General features: G+C 37.1%; 1 protein-coding gene across 2 annotated transcripts in view; it reads left to right on the top strand.

Annotated features, from left to right (window-relative positions):
• Positions 1 to 22,917, top strand: part of SLIT2 (slit guidance ligand 2) — a 343,459-nt gene that overhangs the window by 222,365 nt on the left and 98,177 nt on the right. The window contains exons 10-15 of one of the 2 annotated variants that reach the window (XM_079795127.1): positions 11,494 to 11,565; positions 12,716 to 12,787; positions 17,889 to 17,960; positions 19,469 to 19,612; positions 19,725 to 19,888; positions 21,049 to 21,072. In XM_079795127.1, coding sequence (XP_079651253.1) covers positions 11,494 to 11,565; positions 12,716 to 12,787; positions 17,889 to 17,960; positions 19,469 to 19,612; positions 19,725 to 19,888; positions 21,049 to 21,072 — 548 coding nt within the window. The remainder of the gene's footprint in view (positions 1 to 11,493; positions 11,566 to 12,715; positions 12,788 to 17,888; positions 17,961 to 19,468; positions 19,613 to 19,724; positions 19,889 to 21,048; positions 21,073 to 22,917) is intronic. The other variant, XM_079795128.1, reaches the window with a different exon arrangement.

The following is a 22,917-nucleotide window of genomic DNA, read 5'->3' as shown; positions in this document are numbered from 1 at the left end:
GTTACAGTGGTGAACCAGAATTAGAAAGTTTTAGTGAGGACCACAGGTATACCCACTGTTTACTGTCTGTGAGACCATGGGCAATTACTTCTCATCCATGAGTCTGTCTCCACATCTGAAGCTGAGGGTTATTGTGTGTTTGAGATGGAATAATTAACACATGTAGAGCTTTATGTGCTTAGCGTATAGTAATCACTCAGTAAATGGTGCCTTGATCATTGAAGCCTTTATATAGGAGGTAGCCTGTGAGGTAGGCTTTGAAGAATAGATAGTGAATAGAAATGCAGAGACGAGAAAGACTTTCGATCATAATTGAACATCATAAGCAAAGGCAATAAGAACAGTAATACAAGACACTACAGAGCTCACTTTGGTATTTGAAACCTGAGAGAGCCGGAAAACAAAGTTGGAAAGGTTGGCTGGAGCCAATTCATGGAGGGCCTTGGATAGTATAAGGATCTTTGTCTTTATTTGGAAGGCAGCTGGATACAGGAGGTTTCATCTGAATCTTCAATATTAATCGATCAGACAGCTTATGCAGTGGTTGGCAAAAGGATAGAATACCAGGCCTGAGGCCTCTAGGAGGTGATGATGTTGATCGAGGGACGATGCCATGAGAGCAGGAGCTAATAAGTAGCCGTCAAAATGATGATGTGGAAGCAGATATGATAGCTAATACAGAAGTAGACTTAATGGAATTTGAAATTTGATGAGATGAGAGAATAATGGAGAAAAATGAACCAAAGATGAAGCTAGAGTGTCAAGTATGAGGACTGGGAGATTGTGGTCATATCATGTATAAGAAGCTGAGGAACCCAACCAAGACTGGCAAGAAAGAGGGGGATGAGCAAAATTTGTGAAATGCCTAAGTGCCAGCAAGAGATTTGGAGGCACTAAAGTAAAACAGGCTGTAAGTAATGAAAGACTGAAAGTAACATGAGACATTTAAAATGGTTTATCTCGTGTAGTCTACTTCTTTTTCTATTTTGCATGCTCTATAGATTTTGTATAATGGTGGAATTTAGTAACATAAAAGTTATACAAAATAATATGTCCCATTGGTTTTGCCTATATTGGGGAGGTGGTGTATTCGGTAAAGCTAGAATAAATTAAATTTATAAGTTGAGATGAAAATATATGTGAAGCTCTAGGTGAATTTTACTTCTCTGATTATTACATTATCAGCTTTATCAGTAGAGCAGCTGATAATAAATCATATTGATCTTCAACAAAATACTGCCATTACCATCAGTTATATTGGCATAACTTACCAGCTTAGTAACTTATTTCTTTTATTACACTTATTTTTTATTAGAATAAAGGACATCAGTAAGATTCAGAAAATGTGGAAATAAAGATATACAACTTTTGAAATTTTTATAGATTCCAGGTTTTTAATATATAAGGAACTGAACATTATAAACACCCATATTTTTCAAATACCTTTCAAATCTGGATTTTACCATGAAGTGTTAGTAGAATTTCTTTATTGGAGGTTATTATATATTTCATTTGATAATGTTGAGTTGATTTCCTATGTAGTATGTCCTGATTCCTGCAAATGTCTCATAATATAATTCTGACCAAAAGAAAGCATGTATGTGCTCTGTGTTGGAGTAATCAAGTGCCAAAAAAAACCTTGACCATCTTTTTTTTTTTTTAATTCTATTTTGTGCTTGCATCTATAATTACACACTTCTGGTATTTGCTTTAAAAATTATTTGTTAAGCTATAGAAGGGAAATAGTCTTTTAAAGTCAGAATTGAAGTAACTTGGAGCAGGAAGAATAGAAAGAGACTAGTGTTTGTCCAACACCTGCAATGTTGGATATTATACCCACATTATATCATTTGATCTTCTCATTGACCCTTGTGGGGTGTATTTGGAAACACTAGTGCAGAGGCAAATGTTAGGTAAAGGTTGGTGGTTTCCTCCCAAAGGCCTCATTATCCTGCTGATTTTACCATGACCCAGGTTCTGTCCTCCCCTTTGTAGGTTAGAAATCGGATTTTGACTGCACCTACTCATTACATGTTGTAATTACATGTATATTTGTGCATTTGTTCCTTTTCCCTACTAAAGCCGAGGTTCTTATGAAGACAGGAACTGATTCTGGCCTAATCACCACATCTAATAGTCCTCCTCCTTCCTTAGATCTAATACTCACTCCAGTCTTCCTACAGATGTCTTAGGCATCTTCCTCTAAGGCCGCATTCCCTCCGCAAGGAAGACGTGTACACTTACCTCACAGGCCTAAAGGCTGCCAACCTCATTTAAAAAAAGAGGGGGCTCAAAACAGTTAGGAAATCTTGTAAAACAGAAATCCTTCAATTGCTAAGTGGCTAAACTGGCCTCAATCTTAAGTTTATTTGTCTCCCTGGTCCATGTCCCTTTCTTTATCCAGCTGCCAAAGGAAGGTAGGCATGGCTCAGCTTGTTGGGACAGTATACAGGGCAATCATTGAAAAAATCAGGAGAGACTAACTAATCAGGAAAAAACAGGACATTAAGAACTTTAAGAAACTTACACATCAAAAGAACACGGGAGAGGCATAGAGAAGGCATGCAGGTACAGGAATGCTTGCAGAACTGAGGGTTGTCTCAAATTGCTTCATGCCTAGAACTACTATAATGTCATTGTCTTGTTCTGTGTTAAACATTCTCACTCCCTCTGGCTTTCATCGGCACAGAACTTCTCTTGCTTTAATTTGATATTTTGAATCATGTCACACTATTCTATTAGACTGAAATCTTCAGGGGGGCAGGACCATGTCTCTCTCCTCATCATTTCTGCCCCAACACTTAGCATAGTGTGGGTGGGAAGGACAGTGCTGGGGAACACAGCTGGATACGCCCCAACCCCCCATATGACGAAGGTATTTGGATTAATGAAGAGAGAAGGGGAAAATAGAATGTGTAATACAAGGTGAAGTTAGGTTTAAAAGAAAGAAGCTAGTACTTTGCTACGTTGATCTCTGCTTGTGCAAACCTTGTTTTCATTCAGATGGAAGGCCAGAGGCAAGCCCGTGGATGAGCCGGCCCATGGCAACAAATCATTAACAGCAAATTGATTCTGTGTATATCAAATCCTCAGAATTAATTTCTTAAATCACATTCCGAGGTATAAAATTACAAATACAATGTGATGAATGGCTATAAAGTAGACATTTAGTCCTCTTCAATCCAGTTATAGATTTTCTGTGGCATGTCACCTGTTCAAAGCATTATACAGAAAGTCCATACATCATGGAGAATAGTTAGTAAGAACATAAATTGTAACAATTTAGAATGTCTCTGTGACTCTTAATATCTACTGGCTTTACTCTTCGTTGCCTTTTTTTAGGGCTCAAAAGCTGGGAGCCCTACACATATGTGTTGCTGCTGCTGCTGTTGTTGTTTGTTTGAGAGAAGATGGTCAGGGAAAAGTTTAAATCATGTGAAGGGGAAGGGTGTAGCAATGTTGTCAGAACATTAAGTGTTGTTTCAACATTTTCCAAGATGGATTGCAAATTCTCAGAGACTAGAACTGTTTTCAGACATGCTATTCAAATAGATATGATGGAAACTCACCTTCCTGTGTACACTCACTGGACTACTCTTACTCTGTCAGTAATAAACACGGCTGAGAAGGAGTCACAATGATGGACATGAGTGAGGTTTGGGAGTCCTTTTGTCCTTTTACTAGTAGTCTCTTCTGGACCACTGGCATGCATACGTATGAAGAAGTGGCAGTAAGAATAATTCATGAATGCTATATCTGATTACAGCCTCCATTTGTGATACTAAATATAACTTTAAAAACATACATTTGTTCCTCCTTTTTTTTTTTTTTTTTTTGTTTAGACACGTTTACCATATACTTTTAACCGATTTTACATGCTATTGCTACCCTGGCTCCTTCCAAAATTTTGAACTCTTAATTCTTTTAAAGTCTACATACTAAAAAAATACATATGGGTATTTTTTAAACTATTTGATAAGTCATAAAATGCATGCACACAGGGAACACAGAGAAAGGAGCCCCTTGGTTTGCCTGGGAGAATCAGGGAATCTTCAAGTCTGAAACAGAGAAATTGAGGGCTTTTTGGACAGGAAAGAACATGTGCAAAGTCCCAATCAAGTGAGAGGAGTATATATTTGAGAAATTAAGAGTTTTAAGATGATAGAATATAAAGCAGAAGTCTAGTCTTGCAGAAACGCCTGTTTGGATGACAATAGGATACAAGAAAGTGTGGAGCAGAGTAGTAGCATTGTTAGATGTGTTAGAAAACTCTCCCACCATGGAGTGGAGAGTGGTTTGGAGGGAAGGAGCCCAGTGATAATGAGATAGCAACAGCCTGTCTATGGCATGATGAAGGCCATGTAGCAGCAGGCAGTGATGGGAAGAGACTCCAAGAAGTGGCCCTAGTGCTGTATGGTAGTTTCCTAAAATCATCTACAGGAAAAAGTGGGTACCATAAGATGTAAAATAAGACCTGGCTAGACTTCAGCATAAAAATAAAGGCAGCTGAGGTATAGGCAAAGTATTATTCATTCTCAGACAAATGAAAAGAGTCTTTTTTTTTTTTTTGGAATTAAATTCTAGATTTATCCTATCTAATAAAGAGGGAATATGCTAAATGACCCTCACACAGTCACAAAGATGGTGGTGCCCACAGCCAATAAGGAGGGAATATGCTAATTGCTGCCCCGCCCTCAAAGATAGTGACACCCACAGCCAATAAGGAGGGAATATGCTAATTGACTGCCACACCCTCAAATATGGCGGTGCCCACAGCCACAACATGGCGGCGCCCAGTCCTTTCAGCCCCATCCAAGGCGGCAGGCATGCGGCATGGCCGGGCCTGCCCCCAGGCAGGTCCAGTCACACCATGCGCCTGCCTCCAGAGTACCCCAGTCCCCTCAGCCCTCCAGCAGCCCAGGGCCGGCCCGAGGCGCAGGCAAGCCTCGGATGGTGGCTGTCCAGCCTCCAAGGGCTGCCCCAGGTTCAGGTAATCAGGGCCAGCCGACGCTTGTGCTGCCAGCAGTGGCAGCAGTAGAGGTGTAATGGGTCGTTACCTTCCCCTGATCACCGGGTCGCCTCCTGTCCCTAAGGGCTCCCGGACTGTGAGAGGGGTCAGGCCAGGCTGAGGGGCACCCCCTCCAGTGCATGAATTTTCATGCACCGGGCCTCTAGTATTTATATAATCAGCTGGAAAGATTAAGTTGAAAATTTATGTAGTTCAAATTCCACTAGCAATCATGGTGCCATCTAACTTTAGGAGAAAAATAATGGATAACTTGGATAATAACTCAGGGTGGGGAGAATGCAAATTGCTACCCACTCATTGAGTAATACTATCAAATAAGTGATGAATAAAGATAATTTGCATAATATTTTTAAAACTAAAATCACTACCACATGGGGGACTTTGTTCAGTGCCTGATTCATGGTAAGTGTTCACGAGGTTTTAGTTATTTTTTTTTTTAATTAAATATCTTTTTATCGAGTTCAGAGAGAGGAAGGGAGAAGGTGAGAGAAATTGAAATATCAGTAATGAGAAATAATCATTAATCATCTACCTCCTGCACCCCTGTACTGGGGATCGAGCCTACAACCCAGGCATGTGCCCATGACCGGAATCGAACCTGGGACCCTTCACTCCACAGGCCAACACTCTATCCACCGAGCCAAACCAGCTAAGGCAGGTTTTAGTTATTAATGAAAAACAAAGCAACAGAAATTATGTTTTTCTTTCCTGGATTGCTAAAGAAAAATCACGTAGAAAACGTAATGTTATTGGCATTAGGTATCTATACTCTGTCCCCCTGAAATCAGTGAGCCATATGCCTCTACATTTCCCTCTAAACCAAATCAGGTGATGTGTGCATTGAGTGTATCTGTGTGTTTGAATATGCATCCATCGGAGTGAATGCATGAACATGTTAACACTTGAAGGGTCACTGCCTGAAATATGAGGTCAATGGGAACACACACTCATTTTTGTCTTGCTTTACAGGCCTAAAGACCAAGTGGAAAAAAGAATTAATTCTTCTATGAAAACATCAATTGAGTTTACACTCAGGGGAATGTACCCTCGAATGATGTCACGAGAAATAAAATGAGATTAAGGAAATGGACAATTTTCAGCAATAAGTCATGCCAGGCAAGGAAGGGGTGGCTGATAATTAGTGTGGGCACAGTCCTAATGCAAAAACGTTAGTATATGCAAAGTCAGTCCCTCTAGGGGCCAATATTCATTCAGCTGCTGAAATATTTATTAAACTTACAAAGTTCTGGAGACTGCAATTACATAACAGAAATAATATTCGGTTCTAAAAGAATCCTGGGCCATTTCCTGTGGGGACAGATGAAGGATTTCAATGGCATTTACTACTAACGTTAGAAGTAACATTCCAGAAATAGAAAGTCCCCACTTTAGAAATATTATGTAAGAGGCAAGAGAATCCCTAACCTCAAAGAAACATCCCTGCTTCATCCTTTTCAAATGCCGGCTGATGTTCCTTAGTCTGAGGAGGTTTGGCCACACTGGGCAATCCCAGATTCAGAAGCTGGAGTCATTCCACACCCCCCTTCACCCCATCAAATCTATATTCTGTGCTCTGGCAGCTGCTTTTGCCATTTACATTAAAAGCAGATGGGGAAATTGCAAAGAACTGTCAGTTTTATTGCCATGCATAATCGGCATCTGGGCTGTGTATGTTACAGATACCATCAATCCAATCTCATACTTTACTGGTGCTGTAAAAACTTTTTGAGGTTTTTTAAAATATGTTTTTCTTTATTTCAGAGAGAGGAAAGGAGAGGGAGAGATAGAAACATCAATGATGAGAGAGAATCATTGATCGGCTGCCTCCTGCACCCTGCTTCTGGGGATCGAGCCAGCAACTCAGGCATGTGTCTTGACTGGAAATCGAACTTCAACTTCCTTGTTCATAGGTCAATGCTCAACCACTGAGCCACATTGGCCAGTTAAAACTATTTTAGTTTCTAAGCTATACGTTAAACATGTTTATAATGGAAATTACACACACACACACACACACACACACACACACACACACACACTATATATATATATATATATATATATATATATATATATAGCCTCCATATGAATGATGTATGTGTATATGTGTTTAATAGATAGTTACTGAGTTATCCGCAAATCTGTATTGCTTATTTGTTTAAAAACATGTTTTAGAACCATATGTATTTATTTTATATTAGAGATCAAATCACGTACCAGATTTATTCAATTATATAATCTATGTGTATGTGTATATGTGTGTGACAAATATATTGTAGGCATTATGTAATGCTAAGTATCATATGTGTGGTTATGTATATTCTCATATTTTTATTATTTTCTTATTTTTTGTGCAAGAAGAAAAAAACATACCATATATTTTCTTCTACATCTCATTATTTACCAAAACACTTAGGATAGGTTTTACTTTCCTCATTTTTCAGAAGGAGAAACTGAGACAGAGAAGCAAAGTAACTTTGCAAGGTCCAGAAAGCAAATGAGTGACTTAAATATAATGTAATCCCAGTCTCCGTAAGCTTCTAATCACTAAGCTACACATGGTTGTCTTCTAATCACTAAGCTACTACATTAATGCCTCTTGGAGAGAGAGCTACTCCAGTGTTGGCATGTAGATGTTATTTTGTATGGTTTGTCAAAATAATCTAGTTTGAAGATATTGAGACTAATGCCTGGGAATTGGACAGTGAGCTGAAAGTGTCTTCACATCATTATCTATCTTCTATGTGGCTTCAGAACTAGTTGGAGCTTTTTAATTGCCCAGCTACACTGCGCTGCATACTCTACTGATGTAAGATTTGATCGTTTTTTCATTTTCTATAATCTGAATTAGGCAGTAGAAGGTGATATATATTAGTTGCAGTTCATTCTTTGGGAACTCTAAAAGTATGAAGACATCTTTTATTCATATAAAAATCAGTAATTAATGAATAAGAGAAAAAATGTTTATGAGTGGGGAGGAAAGATCTTTACTGGATAAATTATTTTTAATTTTTGGATTGGAGCAGTTAGAAAACTGTCTCCATTTTTTTTTTATCTCATTGAACTTCTAAGGAAAGCTCCCTTATGGTTTTGATGAAGTGGTAGCAGCAAATTGCTTTTACGTAAAACAGATAGATGATAGATGATAAATAGATAGATAGATAAATAGATATGGATACACATACACAGTGATGAAATGTCTTAGAATTGTCACATACGTTCTGTGGCAAAAAAGGAAAATGGTAAGGTTCTATCTACTTTTATACATTTAAAAAAAAAGTTTTCTTACACTAAGTGATTTATAGAATTTCCTCCCTCCCTTTAGTTTTCTAAATCTATTTTTACCTTGAAATTCCAAATACTGAATTTTCTTTCTATGAAGGACTAGCATTTGGAAGACTCTTAATTATTATGGGTTTTATCCATAGCATGAAAATATATCTTAGCCATTACACTATCTGTTTTCATAACCCTGAATTTTTAAATTTGATTCTTCATGGAACAATGGATTCATATTTGCACCTTATAAAATTCAGCAGATCCTATGCTATTAAAATAGAAGATTAGAGAACAGCAGAGATAAAAAATGTACATTTCATTTGCTTTTTTAAACCTTCATCTGAAAAGTCTTAATATTTTTCTTATTGATTTTTTTAAAATTTGGTTTAAATATTTCCCCCTTTATTTTGTAGGAGTTTGGATACCATTTGGGATATGTGTGGTTTGTAGTTTATAAAATATATTCTGGTTTTCTTATTTTCAAGAACCTGAAATTTATGAAAATTAGTTATATGAGCTTGTTTTACATTACTGTTAAATGAAATCTACTAGTCACTAAGACTTTTTAATTTTTCTCATCATATCATTATAATCTTTTGAGCAAATCTTTAACAAAATGAAATGTTTCATTGGTCTGGATTTGAAGAAAGTTCTATAATCTATAAGATGCCAACTATGGCTTTCTTTTAACTTTATTTTTATTGATTACATTTTAAACTCCTTAAAATTTAACTCTAAGAATGGATTGCAGAAAAAAAAAGTGTCTCTAAACCATCAATTTGTAATGTTCTAATCTATAATGTAACAGGGAAATTATTTAAATGCCCTTTGTTATATTTAGAACTTTTGAGAAAAATATGCCTTGTTAGGACCTAGATAAGTAATTGAGGTGCCGTTTATTTCTTGTCTCCTGGGATAAACCTGCCGGTTAACAGCCAACAACTTGGTGGAGGGGAAATATGTAAAAAATGGAATAAGGGAGGTAAAAGCCCTGGGGAAGAGAATGCCCCCGGGTAGATGGAGAAAGATGCCGCCACCCATACCTGAGAAAATAAAGTAAGGCCTCCAAAGGTGGCCATGTTTCAGTCGCCTTAAAATGACTGAACAGTATTATGAATAAAGATGTAAAAGTATTACTAACCTAAATGGCTAACAACTGGAAATGATTTGGGAAAACATTTTGATAATTGGATATTAAAAGACATTAAAATAATGTCTTCCAAAAATTTTAATGACATAAGAAAACATGTATGATATGGTATTTGTTATAAAGGATACAACTCCAATTCTTGCTATACGAATACTTCAATTATAGCAAATAATAAATATGCATGCATAAGAAATAAACGCACCAATTTTAGTAGTGCATTATGGGCAATTTAAATTTTATTCCTTACATATTTTATAAGTTAACTTGAATTTATCTTTAATGTGGACAGAATTACTTCTGTTTTTTAGAGGGAGAATTATGACTAATGGTACAGGTGATAGAGACTGAATGTTACCTCTTTTATAAGAGAGGAAGGACAGAAACTTGAGGAATAGCTCAATGTGTAGGGGTTAGAAGCAAAGCGATAAGGTGAGAAAAAGAAAAGGAGAGTGAGAACCAGGGGAATGTAGTGTCACATGCAAGGAAAGAAGGATTGTTACCAATATCAAAGCCACATTGAGTTCAAGGGCAATGAGGATAGAGATGCCTCGAAAGGGCTATGGAATCAGAAAAGACCAATACTTAATCACTGTTATTAAATCTCCTAGGGATCTTTTATTTGTTTTGAATTGATGTTCATTAATCAATAACATATCCTAGTATATTAAAGTATTACCAGCATTCAATAAAAATGAACTGATGTATACGACACATTTAATCATTCTGTATACTCTCATTTATAAATATATAAGTAGATATAACATCTATTTATAAGTACATATATTTTTAATCCAGGCATGAAAGTGGAGCTCATGCCAGGTGCTTCAGCAGAGGGATTTAATCTGAGGAACGAATTTAACAGTCCTAAAATATGACACAGAAATTAGGAGGCTGTCCACCCCCAGGGCTACAATGACCTAAGAAGAAAGTGAGATTACACTAAGTCAGGAGGTGGCCCCAGCCAGAGACGAAGTTAGGAAGGAGAGGAGAGGAGACTATCCTGGCTTCTCCCCTCTTCCTACCTCAGTCTCCAACCTGTGCCTCTCATTGGCCAAGTCACACAAAAGCAGTAAGCAAAAAGCCTAGTTCCCTGAAGTCAGCTGTCTTGGACATAGGGCAGAAGAGAAGAGGGGAAGGGGACTGGAAATGTTTAATAGGATATTTATATGGATAGACAAGAGGCTGAGAGGCACCATTTTTGATGGACTAAAATATTTACGAAAACACTTAAAAAGATGTATTTCTTTTTCTTTCATAACCAGGTGGGTAGAATCTTGTCTTTCTCTGATAGCAGAACCATAGAGTAGAAAATATGAGAGTTATTTTCAACTGTTTGATTTTAGTGCATCATAAAAATACTTCAGTTGTGTTTAATGCACTTTGCTGCAGTGCTTTCCACATGAAATATTCACATAATGAATCAGAATCCAGACAGTCTTACTGAAAATGCCTGTAGTACTTATGGATTTAGAATTTAAGATTTTGCTTCATAAGAAGCTTCAAAATTAATTTTCTGAGTATAACAATTTTTTTCAATGTATAATACACTTTCTGTAGAGGACATAAAAGGTTTATAAGATTTAATATTCTACAATAATTTCCTTTGTGGAAGAGTTATAATTATCTCTAAAACATGTTATATATCTACCCAGTGTTACTACATATTTCTCTTACTGAAATAGGGTTATTAAAATGTACTTCTGAATTAATTCCCTACAGGAATTAGGGCCAAAATTGTGCTTTCTCTTTGTACAAAGTCAAGTCTTAAATATTAATGGACATGTAATGCCTAAAAATTAGGAATTTTTTTATTGTTCTTCTAATTGCCTTGTTGTTGTTTTTTCTTTTCCCCAGTCTTGCTCCACATTTAGGTCACAGAATAATTAGTTATAATGGTCATTTTTTAGAAGAAAAATAAAAGAAAATATTACTCATAAAGTGCATCAACTTTTCTTCTTGACATGAATCGCAGGTTTGAATTAAACATAGCTGAGAGCTCAGGTTTCCATTTAAAAAATGAATTTTTTTATTGCAGACGTCTGGAACAGAACTCAATCAAGGTCATCCCTCCTGGAGCTTTCTCACCATATAAAAAGCTTAGAAGAATGTGAGTGAAAAATGTTCTGAAATATGTGTAATTTTTAAAATTTTACGGGTCATGACCGTGCAAGGACATCCATCTAAGTATGAATATTTAGGTGTTAGCTTAAATATTAAGTGATGGGACTGTTTGATGCTAGTTCTATAGTATGTAATATTAATAGCTAAACTATGTAATATTTTAAGGTTCTCTCTAATTTTACATATTTATTCACATGAGTGCAGTCAAATCTTAGATGTTCTATATTCAAAAATAAGACATAGCATCTTTTCTAATTAAGAAAATCCTGTCTAATAAAAGAGTAATATGCAAATTGACCATCACTTCAACACACAAGATGGTTGCCCCCATGTGGACACAAGATGGCTGCCACAAGATGGCCAGCAGGGGCGGGCAGTTGGGAGGGACCAGGCCTGCAAGGGAAGGCAGTTGGGAGTGATCAAGCCTGCAGGGGAGAGGGCAATTAGGGGTGACCAGGCTGGCAGAGGAGGGAAGTTGGGGGCGACCAGGCCTGCAGGGAAGAGCAGTTGGGGGGGGGACCCAGGCCTGCAGGGGAGAGCACTTGTGGGGGACCAGGCCTGCAGGGGAGGGCAGTTAGGGGTGACCAGGCCTGCAGGGGAGGGCCGTTAAGGGTGAGTCAACCTACAAGGAAAGGGCAGTTAGGGGCAAACAGGCTGGCAGGGGAGCAGTTAGGCATCAATCAAGCTGGCAGGGGAGTGTTTAGGGGGTGATCAGGCTGACAGGCAGAAGCGGTTAGGGGCAATCAGGAAGGCAGGCAGGCGAGCAGTTGGGAGCCAGCAGTCCTGGATTGTGAGAGGGTTGTCCGACTGCCCGTTTAGGCCTGATCCCGGTAAGATTGGGCCTAAACGGGCAGTCGGACATCCCTCAAGGGGTCCCAGATTGGAGAGGGTGCAGCCTGAGCTGAGGGACACACCCCCCGTGCACGAATTTAGTGCACCGGGCCTCTAGTAGTCAATAATTGATTTAAAAGGGTGACTTTTTAAAATTAAGGACACTTCATACGTTTTATGTTACAAATTATATACACGTATTGATAGGTGCAAAATCAGCATACAAAGGCGAGAAAGAGCTTTCTCCTGCAGTAAATCTCGCTGCCGTTGTATTGAATATAACCTAACCCTGTTTCTGATCTCAGCGACCTGAGCAATAACCAGATCTCCGAACTGGCACCAGACGCCTTCCAAGGACTGCGCTCCCTGAATTCACTGTGAGTATTGACCGCAGCCCTGAAGGAAAGCGCACTTAATCGTGGCTCCGTCGTTTCATTTGGATTTTTAAAAATTACCCCTTTAAGTTTTTGTATTATGAATTATGAATTATTATTAGTCATTAGTGAATTCCACTGTTTTCATTGAGGAGTGTTACCTGTCACTAAAATCAGTCTGTTTTAGCTCAGCCGGTGTGGCTCAGTGGTTGAGTATCAACCTATGAACCAGGAGGTCACCATTCGATTCTGGTCAGGGCACATGCCTGAGTTGCGGTCTTGATCCCCAGTAGGGGGCGTGCAGGAGGCAACCAATGAATCTTTCTCTCCCTCTCCCTTCCTCTTTGAAATCAATAAGTAAAAAAAAATCAACCAGTTTTAGGGTATGTATTTTAGGACTTGATAATTTTGCTGTTTAGAGAGCAAGAGTAAGAGCCCCCTTTTTGATAATTTTTGTTTCTAAAATGAAGGGGAAGTGTTTATTTTAGGGTGCTCTGGTCAACGTTGTATTTATAATCCTGAAGCCGCTAGATCTCTAGGGACAGCGTCAGTCCCCACTCTGCTGAGCGGTGTCTCGCAGAGAACAGTGGAATATGTCCAGGGAGAGACCCCCTCAACTCCCTGCTTTCTCACCTTCAGACTTCCCCAAAAGAACCAGCTTTAATCTCTAACAGTTCAAAGATAAGAACAGTTTTACAGGTTTTTAATGTCAGAAGGACTTTCAGGGAGATAGCTAAAGTGGTTCTAAAATAAATAGGTAAAGCCTGTCATTCCTTTAAACTTGTAAAAATTTTCAGAAGTCCATCAAGTAAAGTCACCTTTATTTCAAATTTTAACTTTAATGTTTGAAAACGGAGGCTTGCATGTATTTTTAATGAGTTGATGCTTAGAGAATGGTTTCTATTGATGTAAATTACTGCAGACCTCTATGAATTTCAGAATTCCTTGGGAGCCAGTGAGAATTCCATGATATAAATGTGCAAGACCCAGATACACACCCAGGGTTTATATAACAGCTACACCCACTTGTACCAAGGGGAGAACGAAACAGGTGCAATCACCTGAGCACACGGGTCTTCAGATTGCGCTGCTGGTCTGCTCAGAAAACTACATATTTCTTTTAAAAAAGAAAATAAGAAACTATCACTTCAGCAGGGTCTGCTTAGGTTCATTGTTTGTTTTGGGTGTTTATTTGTTTGTTTTACTACAGAAAGTCCAAGGCTAGGGGAACAATTGTTGGCAGAAGATGTAAAGTGTAGTCATGGATTGCCCTCAGGGTGGGCTGTCAGATTCTAAAATAACAAAGTTTAATGTAAAACACAGTTAAATCACCCTAATTGTCCATAAAGTACCGTGTATGCTATTCTGGACAATAATACCATCCAAAGTAAATACAGACAGCCTTCCAGTCAAAAGGGCAGAACAGAAGTCAAGTCCACATACCAATTCCTAGTCTTTCAAGTATTTGTGCCTCAAAAGTAATCGTTACTAGTAAATGTCAAAGAGATGTGGAGAGTTCTTACTAAGTCCCCTGTGCTTCAGCTGTTCTATCTCTAAAGTGGAGGGCAAGATCACTCCCCTGCTGGTTTTGTTAAAGTACACAGAGAAGAATTCAAGAGATACCAGATATGGTCTTGACAGATTCTTCTGATACTTACCAATTTGTATGTTTCTGGATTTTAATTATCCCCGAGAATTTTTATACCCCCAATCCTCAAGCTATAGTATTCCTCTTTTCCCATTTTTTTAAATTAACCCCTTGCAAAAGATTGTAGTTCACTTATTCTAATTACCTCTCTTCACTAAGTAGCTCCCCAGTTCCACCGAGGTCTGCAGTGAAGGGCTGTTGTATTTTGATTCTCATTTCTGTATTCACACTTCCTACAGTCTTTCCCTGGTCTCCTGTTAACTCTGCTGCTCGGGACCTTGCATTTTACTCCTGGTTTTCAAGGACAATGAAAATGGGAGTAACCTCTGCTTTCTCTTTACTGTCTTTAAACTTGCTGAGTGTTTTACCTCTCAGATATACATTGTTTTTAATTTGTAACTATAGCTCTCTACCGTATATTTAGATAATAAGGCCTGCCCTTAGCACCTTTTACAGGATAGCCATCTTAATAGGTTTCTGGTTCGGATATTTTTATCTTGAGTAGGTATTCTGGCTTCCAACTGGACAGGAGAATTCAAAGCCTGGGCACCAGTGTTGCTGCATCCTAGTACCTAGATAGTGACCTACTATCCTAGAGTGGAAACTCCAATGGTGAAACTGAGTTTAGAATTCCCAGCCTTCCTTCTAGCAGCAGGTGCAGGAGCTGCCTTCAGATGTTCCTATTGTTCCAAAGAACTATAAAAACTTCTCCATCAGCATAATTGTGCACTGTATATAGAGTGCTGAATATAAGTCATATGTAAGAAAACTGTCATTCTTGGTCTTTGGATAGTATTATTCAAATCCCTCATGTATTTATGTTCTTTTTGTAGAATTCATTTTTATCTTTTAATTTCTTTTTAACATTTGTTCCTTCTTATGAGCACAGCACAGATTCTCACTGGCCTTCTTGCACTTGATGTCTTTATGTGATGACACGTCTTTCCCTCATTTTTATAGATTTTGGCCCTATTTTCTGACTGCCAACCAACTTCTCATTCCTGGTCTTTGGATTTTTTATATCTTCGCTTCTTTTTTGTTGTTGTTATTATGTGGATCTTATTGTATGTAAGAAAATCATACCCAGCACTTGTAAAGCTATACCTTTTTGTGGAGAAATCTCATTACCATCCTATTTAGTATATCTTTACTATAATAGTTTCAAGATTTTGGATTCATATACCCAATGCTGCCTACACAGATGGATTTCCTCCATCCTTGTCTAATCTCCTTTTTCTCCCATGAACCCAAATTCTCTCATTTACAAAAAAAAAAAATTATCTTTTTGAACATGATATGTGAAAAAAACAATGATTTGCTGAAAAAAATAAGTTTCACAATACAAACATGACATACCTCCCAGCTGTTCCTCTTTTCATTTGAGCCTATCTTTGAAGCAAAAGTCCGAAATAAACAACCTACCAAATTATTTGCCATAAATTCTTATATGGGCCTCCCACTACTTCTATGCATTATATGTCCTCCTTTTATTTTCAATGGGTTCAAAATATGAAACTCCTTAAGTATTCAAATTATTCTTTTGGGTTGCTCTTTGATGCCATACCTTATTCATCTTGGTCATATCAGTGCCTGGGACATGCAAAAATGATAAACATTAAAAAAATAAGAGTTGGAGTTAGTGTAATTGGGCACCACACTTAGAACCTAGCAATGTTCCTGGCACACAGTAGGTGTACACTATCGATTGTTGAATGAACTGATTGAACAGTAGTGAGTTGAGTATCCTGAATTGATGCTGTGATCTGCTCCTTTGTGTTCCTAAAAGCCTCTTTTCTTATTCTTTATCTTAAAACATTTTTATTTATTCTTACTTTACCCTTTCTTAGTTTCCTTACCTCCTTGACCCTGACAATATAGGTTTATCTCTTTTCTTCTTTTACTATTAAAATGATTTCTTCTGTAAATGACTTACCTTTAAAAATATATATTCTACAGAAATGAATTTTTGTTATGCTATGTACCTTTACTACAGGAGTCTATACAGATTTAAAGTCTCTTTACACAAATAACACCCAGCTTTACTTATTCCCTTGAGAATTTTCTTCAATTTTGTAATATATCCCACCTCTCACTGACATCTTAAAAGGGAGGCTTTATCCTCACTCTTATTTATCTCTCTTTTATTGTTATTTTCCTCCTTTTCAAACACAAATCATGTACTGCTGCCTACCAAACATATTAATTGTTTAGACTCTCATTTAAACTTTTTCTTCATGTATTATGACATCCACTTATTTAATTTCCAAAATAATTTTTTGTTTGAAAGGGTTTTAAAATGTGTATTTCTTTTTTTATACTTATTTTTATTGTTGAAAGTATTGTAGATGTCCCCTTCCCTCCACCCCCCCGTTTACCCCTTCCACCCCCTTAGCCCCTCCCACTCACAGGCCTTCATCACACTATTGTCTTGTCAAAACCACTTGCTTTTAGAATTATTTTTTTCTCAGTTTCAAAAGTGATATATCTTCATTGTAGAAAATGTAAAAATTAAGTAAAAAATGTATATATGCAAATTCAAGTCAACTCTGGATGGCAAATCATTTGCCATCCAAAGATATTTCACATTTTTTTCTGTGTGTGTGGATATATATATTTATATTTTTTAAAAAAAATTAAAATTATATTGTAATTTACTAGTATTCCTTTATATTATGCTTTGAAAAAATTTTATTAAATTTATTGGGTTGACATTGGTAATAAACTAATATAGGTTTGAAGTGTACAATTCTATGATACATCACCTCTATACTGCATTATGTGATTACCACCCAACGTCAAATCTCCTGCTATCACCATTTATTTGACCCACTTTGCTCTTTACTACCTCCCACTCACCCCCCTCTTTCTCTTGTAACCACCATGCTGTCGATGTCTATGAATTTTTGTTTGTTTTTCTTATTTGTTAATTTCTTGCTTTCAAGTTTATATCCGGCATATGAGTGAAATCATATGGTTCTTGACCATTTCCATCTAACTTACTTCACTTAGCATGATATTCTCCAAGATCCATCCATATTGCCATAAATGGCAGTATTTCATCTTTTTGTTTGTCTGAGTAGTATTCTATTGTATATATGTACCACATCTTTTTATCTAATCATCTATTGAAGGACACTCCAGTTGCTTCCATATCTTGGCCACCATGAATAATGCTGCAATGACCACCGGGGTACATATTATACTTACAAATAAATGTAAAAAATATGACAAGTTAGCAGTGCACAGTTTTATGTAAAGGCAATAAAATTATGAATGGTGTTCATTTTGTTATTTTTTTCTTGTTTTTCAGTGTTTTCCAAACTTTCTATCTTAAGCATCATCTGTGTGTAGAGTGCTTACTAACTTTTTATTTTCCTGAATACGTATTAGTATGTGTTGGACTAACTTGTTATAACTTGTCTGACTTTTTTTTTAATTTAAATTATGTTTTTCCAGTGTTCTCTATGGAAATAAAATCACAGAACTCCCAAAGAGTTTATTTGAAGGATTATTTTCCTTACAGCTACTGTAAGTATTTGATTGTTTCTGATCTGTCGAACCAAATATTATATTTTGTCAGTGTGCCATTTCATATTTTCATGGGGGCTTCAGAAAAATTCGACCCAAAATGACACAGTTTAATAAAATGGAAAAGATTATCCTAGCGCTAACATTGTTGACGGTTATTTATTTGAAGACACAACACTTTGAAATTGTCCCCAAACCTTTCTCTCTACACTGTCACGAATATACTAGTATGCATTTTATCTGCTCTGTCATTTAATGCTTTTACAATCCCTGCCCTTTGTGAAAATTCTCTGGTTTGATTTAACAATATTTGGAAAGGAGAAAAACATAGTGATATATTTATCCACCATTGTGCAAAGAATCTGCAAGAGTGACAAGCTGGAATAACATCCCCCAGCGCAAGGACAGTGTGCAGGAGGCCAGAACATAGCAGTGGCACTCAAACTAATCTTAGTAAGAGATTTCTCTGTAAATCCCTGGATTATATCTTTAAAGACCACTCTGCTTAGACAATAGCTAGGTCTCTTTTGCCTCAAAAGAACCATTTACTGTACATATTTATAAGACTACAGGTGTTTTAATTAATGCTTATATGTAAAGGAACTTAGAAAAAAATATGTTATTATTAAGATTGGCCCAGCTGCTGTGGATGCAAAGATGAGAGTGATGTAATTACTTTTCTCAACTAATTCATAGTCGGTGTACTTTACAGTTTTTAAATGTATGATTTTACTTGTATGTAGAATCTAAAGAACAATATAAATAAACAAACAAAACAGAAACAGGCTCATAGATACAGGAAACAGACTGATGGTTGACAAAGCGGAGGGGGTTTGGGGGCTAGGTGAAAAAAGTGAAGGATTGAGAAGTACAGATTGGTAGTTACAAAATAGTCATGGGGATTTAAAGCACAGCATAGGAAATACAGTCAACATTATTGTAATAATTATGTATGGTGCTAGGTAGGTACTGGAAATAGGGGGGGCATTTTATAAAGTATATGATTGTCTAACCACTATTCTGTACACCTCAAACTGATATAAAATAATATTGAATGTAAATCGTAATTGAAAAAAATTACAATAGAAAAGTCAATAACATAAAAATAATTTAATTTGGAATGTTATTTTTTTCATAGAACAGCTGAATGGACTAGTCTTTTATGGCTTTTCTTTTTTTCTTTATGGTGTCCTTGACCGCAGAGGTTGGGTCTCACCCACCTTCGTCTACTACATACCTCTACATCTAGAGACTATGTGTAATCACTTTTTGTTGAATAAATGTATAAGTACCACTAGATTTGGGCTTTCTTTCAACTGTGTGAGCCTTGCTTTATCTGATATAACTCCAAATCTTCAACCTGTGGTGCCTAAATTATTATAGTTAAAATGTCCATGTTGAGATGAAAAGAAATGTATTTCTCGTTGGTTTTTTTTCTCAAGGACGGAAACTTGAAGGTAAGTCCAGGAGGTGCTACACTTTAATCCTACGACTATTTGATCAAACAGATTATTGAATGCCAACAAGATAAACTGCCTCCGGGTAGATGCTTTCCAGGACCTGCACAACCTGAACCTTCTCTCCTTGTACGACAACAAGCTCCAGACCATCGCCAAGGGGACCTTCTCGCCTCTCCGGGCCATTCAGACCATGTATGTACATGCGGTTTGGATCATATTTGATGACCGCTGTTTTCACTCTAAACTGGGGAGCTGAGTTCCTTGCAAGTCATGCATAAAGGTGTTCTGTGTGTGTTTCCGAAAGGCATTTGGCCCAAAACCCCTTTATTTGTGACTGCCATCTCAAGTGGCTCGCGGATTATCTCCACACCAACCCGATCGAGACCAGTGGTGCCCGCTGCACCAGCCCCCGGCGTCTGGCAAACAAAAGAATCGGACAGATCAAAAGCAAGAAATTCCGTTGTTCAGGTAATTTCTGACCTCATGTGGCATCCCCCCCTGTGTCACCAACTACAGTGGTTCCGGGACACCTAGAGACAGTTGGCCTTTGGCTGAATTACCAAATGTTGTAGAACCATATGTCTTTGTTTTTTATACCTATAGAAAGAAATAAAGAGAACCGTAAACACAATTCAGGTAGCCCTCCTATGTGTACCATTTTTTAACACTAGATGAAGCAGAAGAAACAGGCTGCTGGCCAAGAGAAAAAGATGCATGGCTACTTCATACTGTATTCCCAGGGTCCGTACTGAACAGGGGCCTCTCAGTTAACTCTCAGTGCCTTTGAAGCCTGTTAAGTCTCATGTTTGTTGTAGTATTCTCCATCGAGGAACCCCAGGTAATTAATCATGTTTTCATTGCTTCAGGAAATGAACTGAGACTTGGTCACATGATTTGCTCAGGCTCAGAAGTAGGGGGAAATCTCCTGATCCCTTACTGGATACTGCCTTCTCATTTTGCATTCTCTTATTTTGAATAGGAGATACATTTTTTCCCCAAAAAGCAACCTTTTAACATGTTAGGAATATTACATTTATTGATAGAAAGCTAACTCTAGATGCATTGTATTAATATTAAATAGAAAGCTTACTGCATTGAAACTTACTATTTGCTTTGGTCTAATCTTTTCTATTTTCTTATGATAAAACTAGAGGCCCGGTGCACAAATTCGTGCACAGGTGGGTCCAACCAGCCCGCCCCGATTGGGGCCAATCAGGCCGGGCTGGCCAGGGGGGAAGGGACCGGGAGGTTGGCGGGCTGAAACCTTCCCCCCTCCCTTGGTCGAACTCCCGGTCGAGGGTTCAATTTGCATATTAGTCTTTTATTGTATAGGATACATTCTGTATGTTTTGAGTAGTATGCTATCCTACCACTCCAGGCATAGTTCACATCCGGCAAGTTAATTCATACTAAAAAGCTAATATCCAGACAAAGCTGGTTGTTGCCCATGGTTCTAGATGTGTTTACTACTCACTGTACATTATTATACTTCAGCCCCTGCTGAAAATGTACATTTTCACCTAATTGCCTATAGTAACTTTAGTCCATTCTTAATCTAATATAACTCATATCTCTGCTTGCTGACATTCAGGTACGTCTTCTATTTTTTGTCTCTTTTTTTTATTTAGCTAAAGAGCAGTATTTCATTCCAGGTAGGTTTTGCTCGGTAGTAGGACTAACTACAGACACCCTTTCCTCACCTTAAAAAAATATAGCTTCTAAATCTTTGATATGCATGCTTTTGAAAGTACAGTGGGTGCTGTGTAGATAGATGTACTCTGCATAGATCACTTGTAGCTGTTTCCCGAACACCTGACCTTTGCATGCAGCGTCTGATGTTAAATATAGATACTATTAAGCACCCACCTTTTTTCTCCCTCTCTCTCACGTTGGCACATTACCTAAAATTTCTCACTGTAGCTAAAATGTTTGAACGTATGGCCTTCTACTTAAGCCATTTTCTCTCCTTACGTTGCATATCTGATCTTTCAACCTGTTTTTAAAATGGAGCTTGTTGAGCTGGTTTTAAAGACAGAAACTCCCTGTTGTCAAAGAGCTAGTTCCACAGGAAATCAGCTACCAACACACGAAATTGTGTTTTTCAGTCATGGGGTTTGCCTTTTTATGGTTCTTATACTAGAAAACTGTTACTTTTTGCCTGACTTTGCTTACTGTTGCTTCACTTTTTTATGCAAAAACAGCAGCTTCCTGCTGACTGAAATGCACTTGCACTTTCTCTGTGACTTCACATCCTTGCACACCTGGGGTCACAGTTTAACTCCGCAAAAGCAACATTGACAGCATCCTGAAAGAATGGAAGTTCATGGGCGCTGAGTGCCTTGAATAATTTAGGCTGATGAATGAATGATGAAGTGTGCTTAGAAAAGTAATTGAAATGTTTTACCACTACAATCCTAACAGGATCAAGGCTGAGGATTCTAGAACTAGCTCTTTGAAATATGTTCTTATTTTTTTCTTGCCTGCCAATTGCATAAAATGCCTCCTGACTTGTTTTTTTTAAATGCTTATATTAAAAAATATATGTTAAGTAGTGATTGATTGGCCACATTTACCATGTCCTGGGTATATTCTAGACTATAATGTATTTTAACATCTATAAGTAAAAATATATTATGTAGTGTTAATGTGCAAATCCATATATATTTTTTTAAAGAATTCTGGGTTTGATCTCTCTTGTAAGGAGATAGGTATTGCTTGCCATTTTTGAATTATGATTTGAATAATGTTATGCATTTAACAGATTTTGTTTTATTATTTTGAGCTTGAATGATCAATAATATTTTATATATTATACTGGCTGCATAAAAAGTAACATGTTGAACAGAGGTTGATTGGCTTTCACTGGCAATCTTTAAAATTCATTATTTTTACCTAATTTTTAAGTAGGAAGTCATCTGAAAGCTATTACTTACCCAGAAAAAGTTATATTCTAAACACCTATGGGATAAAACATTTACTTAAATCCCCAAATTATAGCGGTTAATATCATTGTTGCCAAATTATTTAATCTATTATATTTTAATATACTTCATTACTTACTATTACACTAAATATATTTTAAATATTTATTTTATTACATAATATGTTATTTTAACCCTGGCATATGCCCTTGACCAGAATCAAGCCTGGGACCCTTCAGTCCTCAGGCCAACACTATCCACTGAGCCAAACCAGTGAGGGTTATTCTAAATATAATTCATTAAGAATTTAGAAATTAACATTTCATTTCAGCAAATAAAGAATAAAAGTCAGGCTGTTTCAATAAATTCTGATACATTTTTGCCCTTAATTGACAGCAGCCAAAATAGGTTTTGGAAAATACTTTCTCTATCAGATATCACAACTTAATTGTCAATATCTGATCATTTAATTTGCATTATTTAAAATAATAATTATAGAATTTAGTACTCAGAATACTTTTTCCAAGCTTTTCATTAAAATTTGAACCATAAAATAAGAACCACTGTCATTGTATT

The sequence above is a fragment of the Cnephaeus nilssonii genome (assembly GCF_951640355.1).
Source record: "Cnephaeus nilssonii genome assembly, chromosome: 1".
NCBI classification, from domain to species: Eukaryota; Metazoa; Chordata; class Mammalia; order Chiroptera; family Vespertilionidae; genus Cnephaeus; species Cnephaeus nilssonii.
This window is presented reverse-complemented; position numbering and strand designations above follow the sequence as displayed.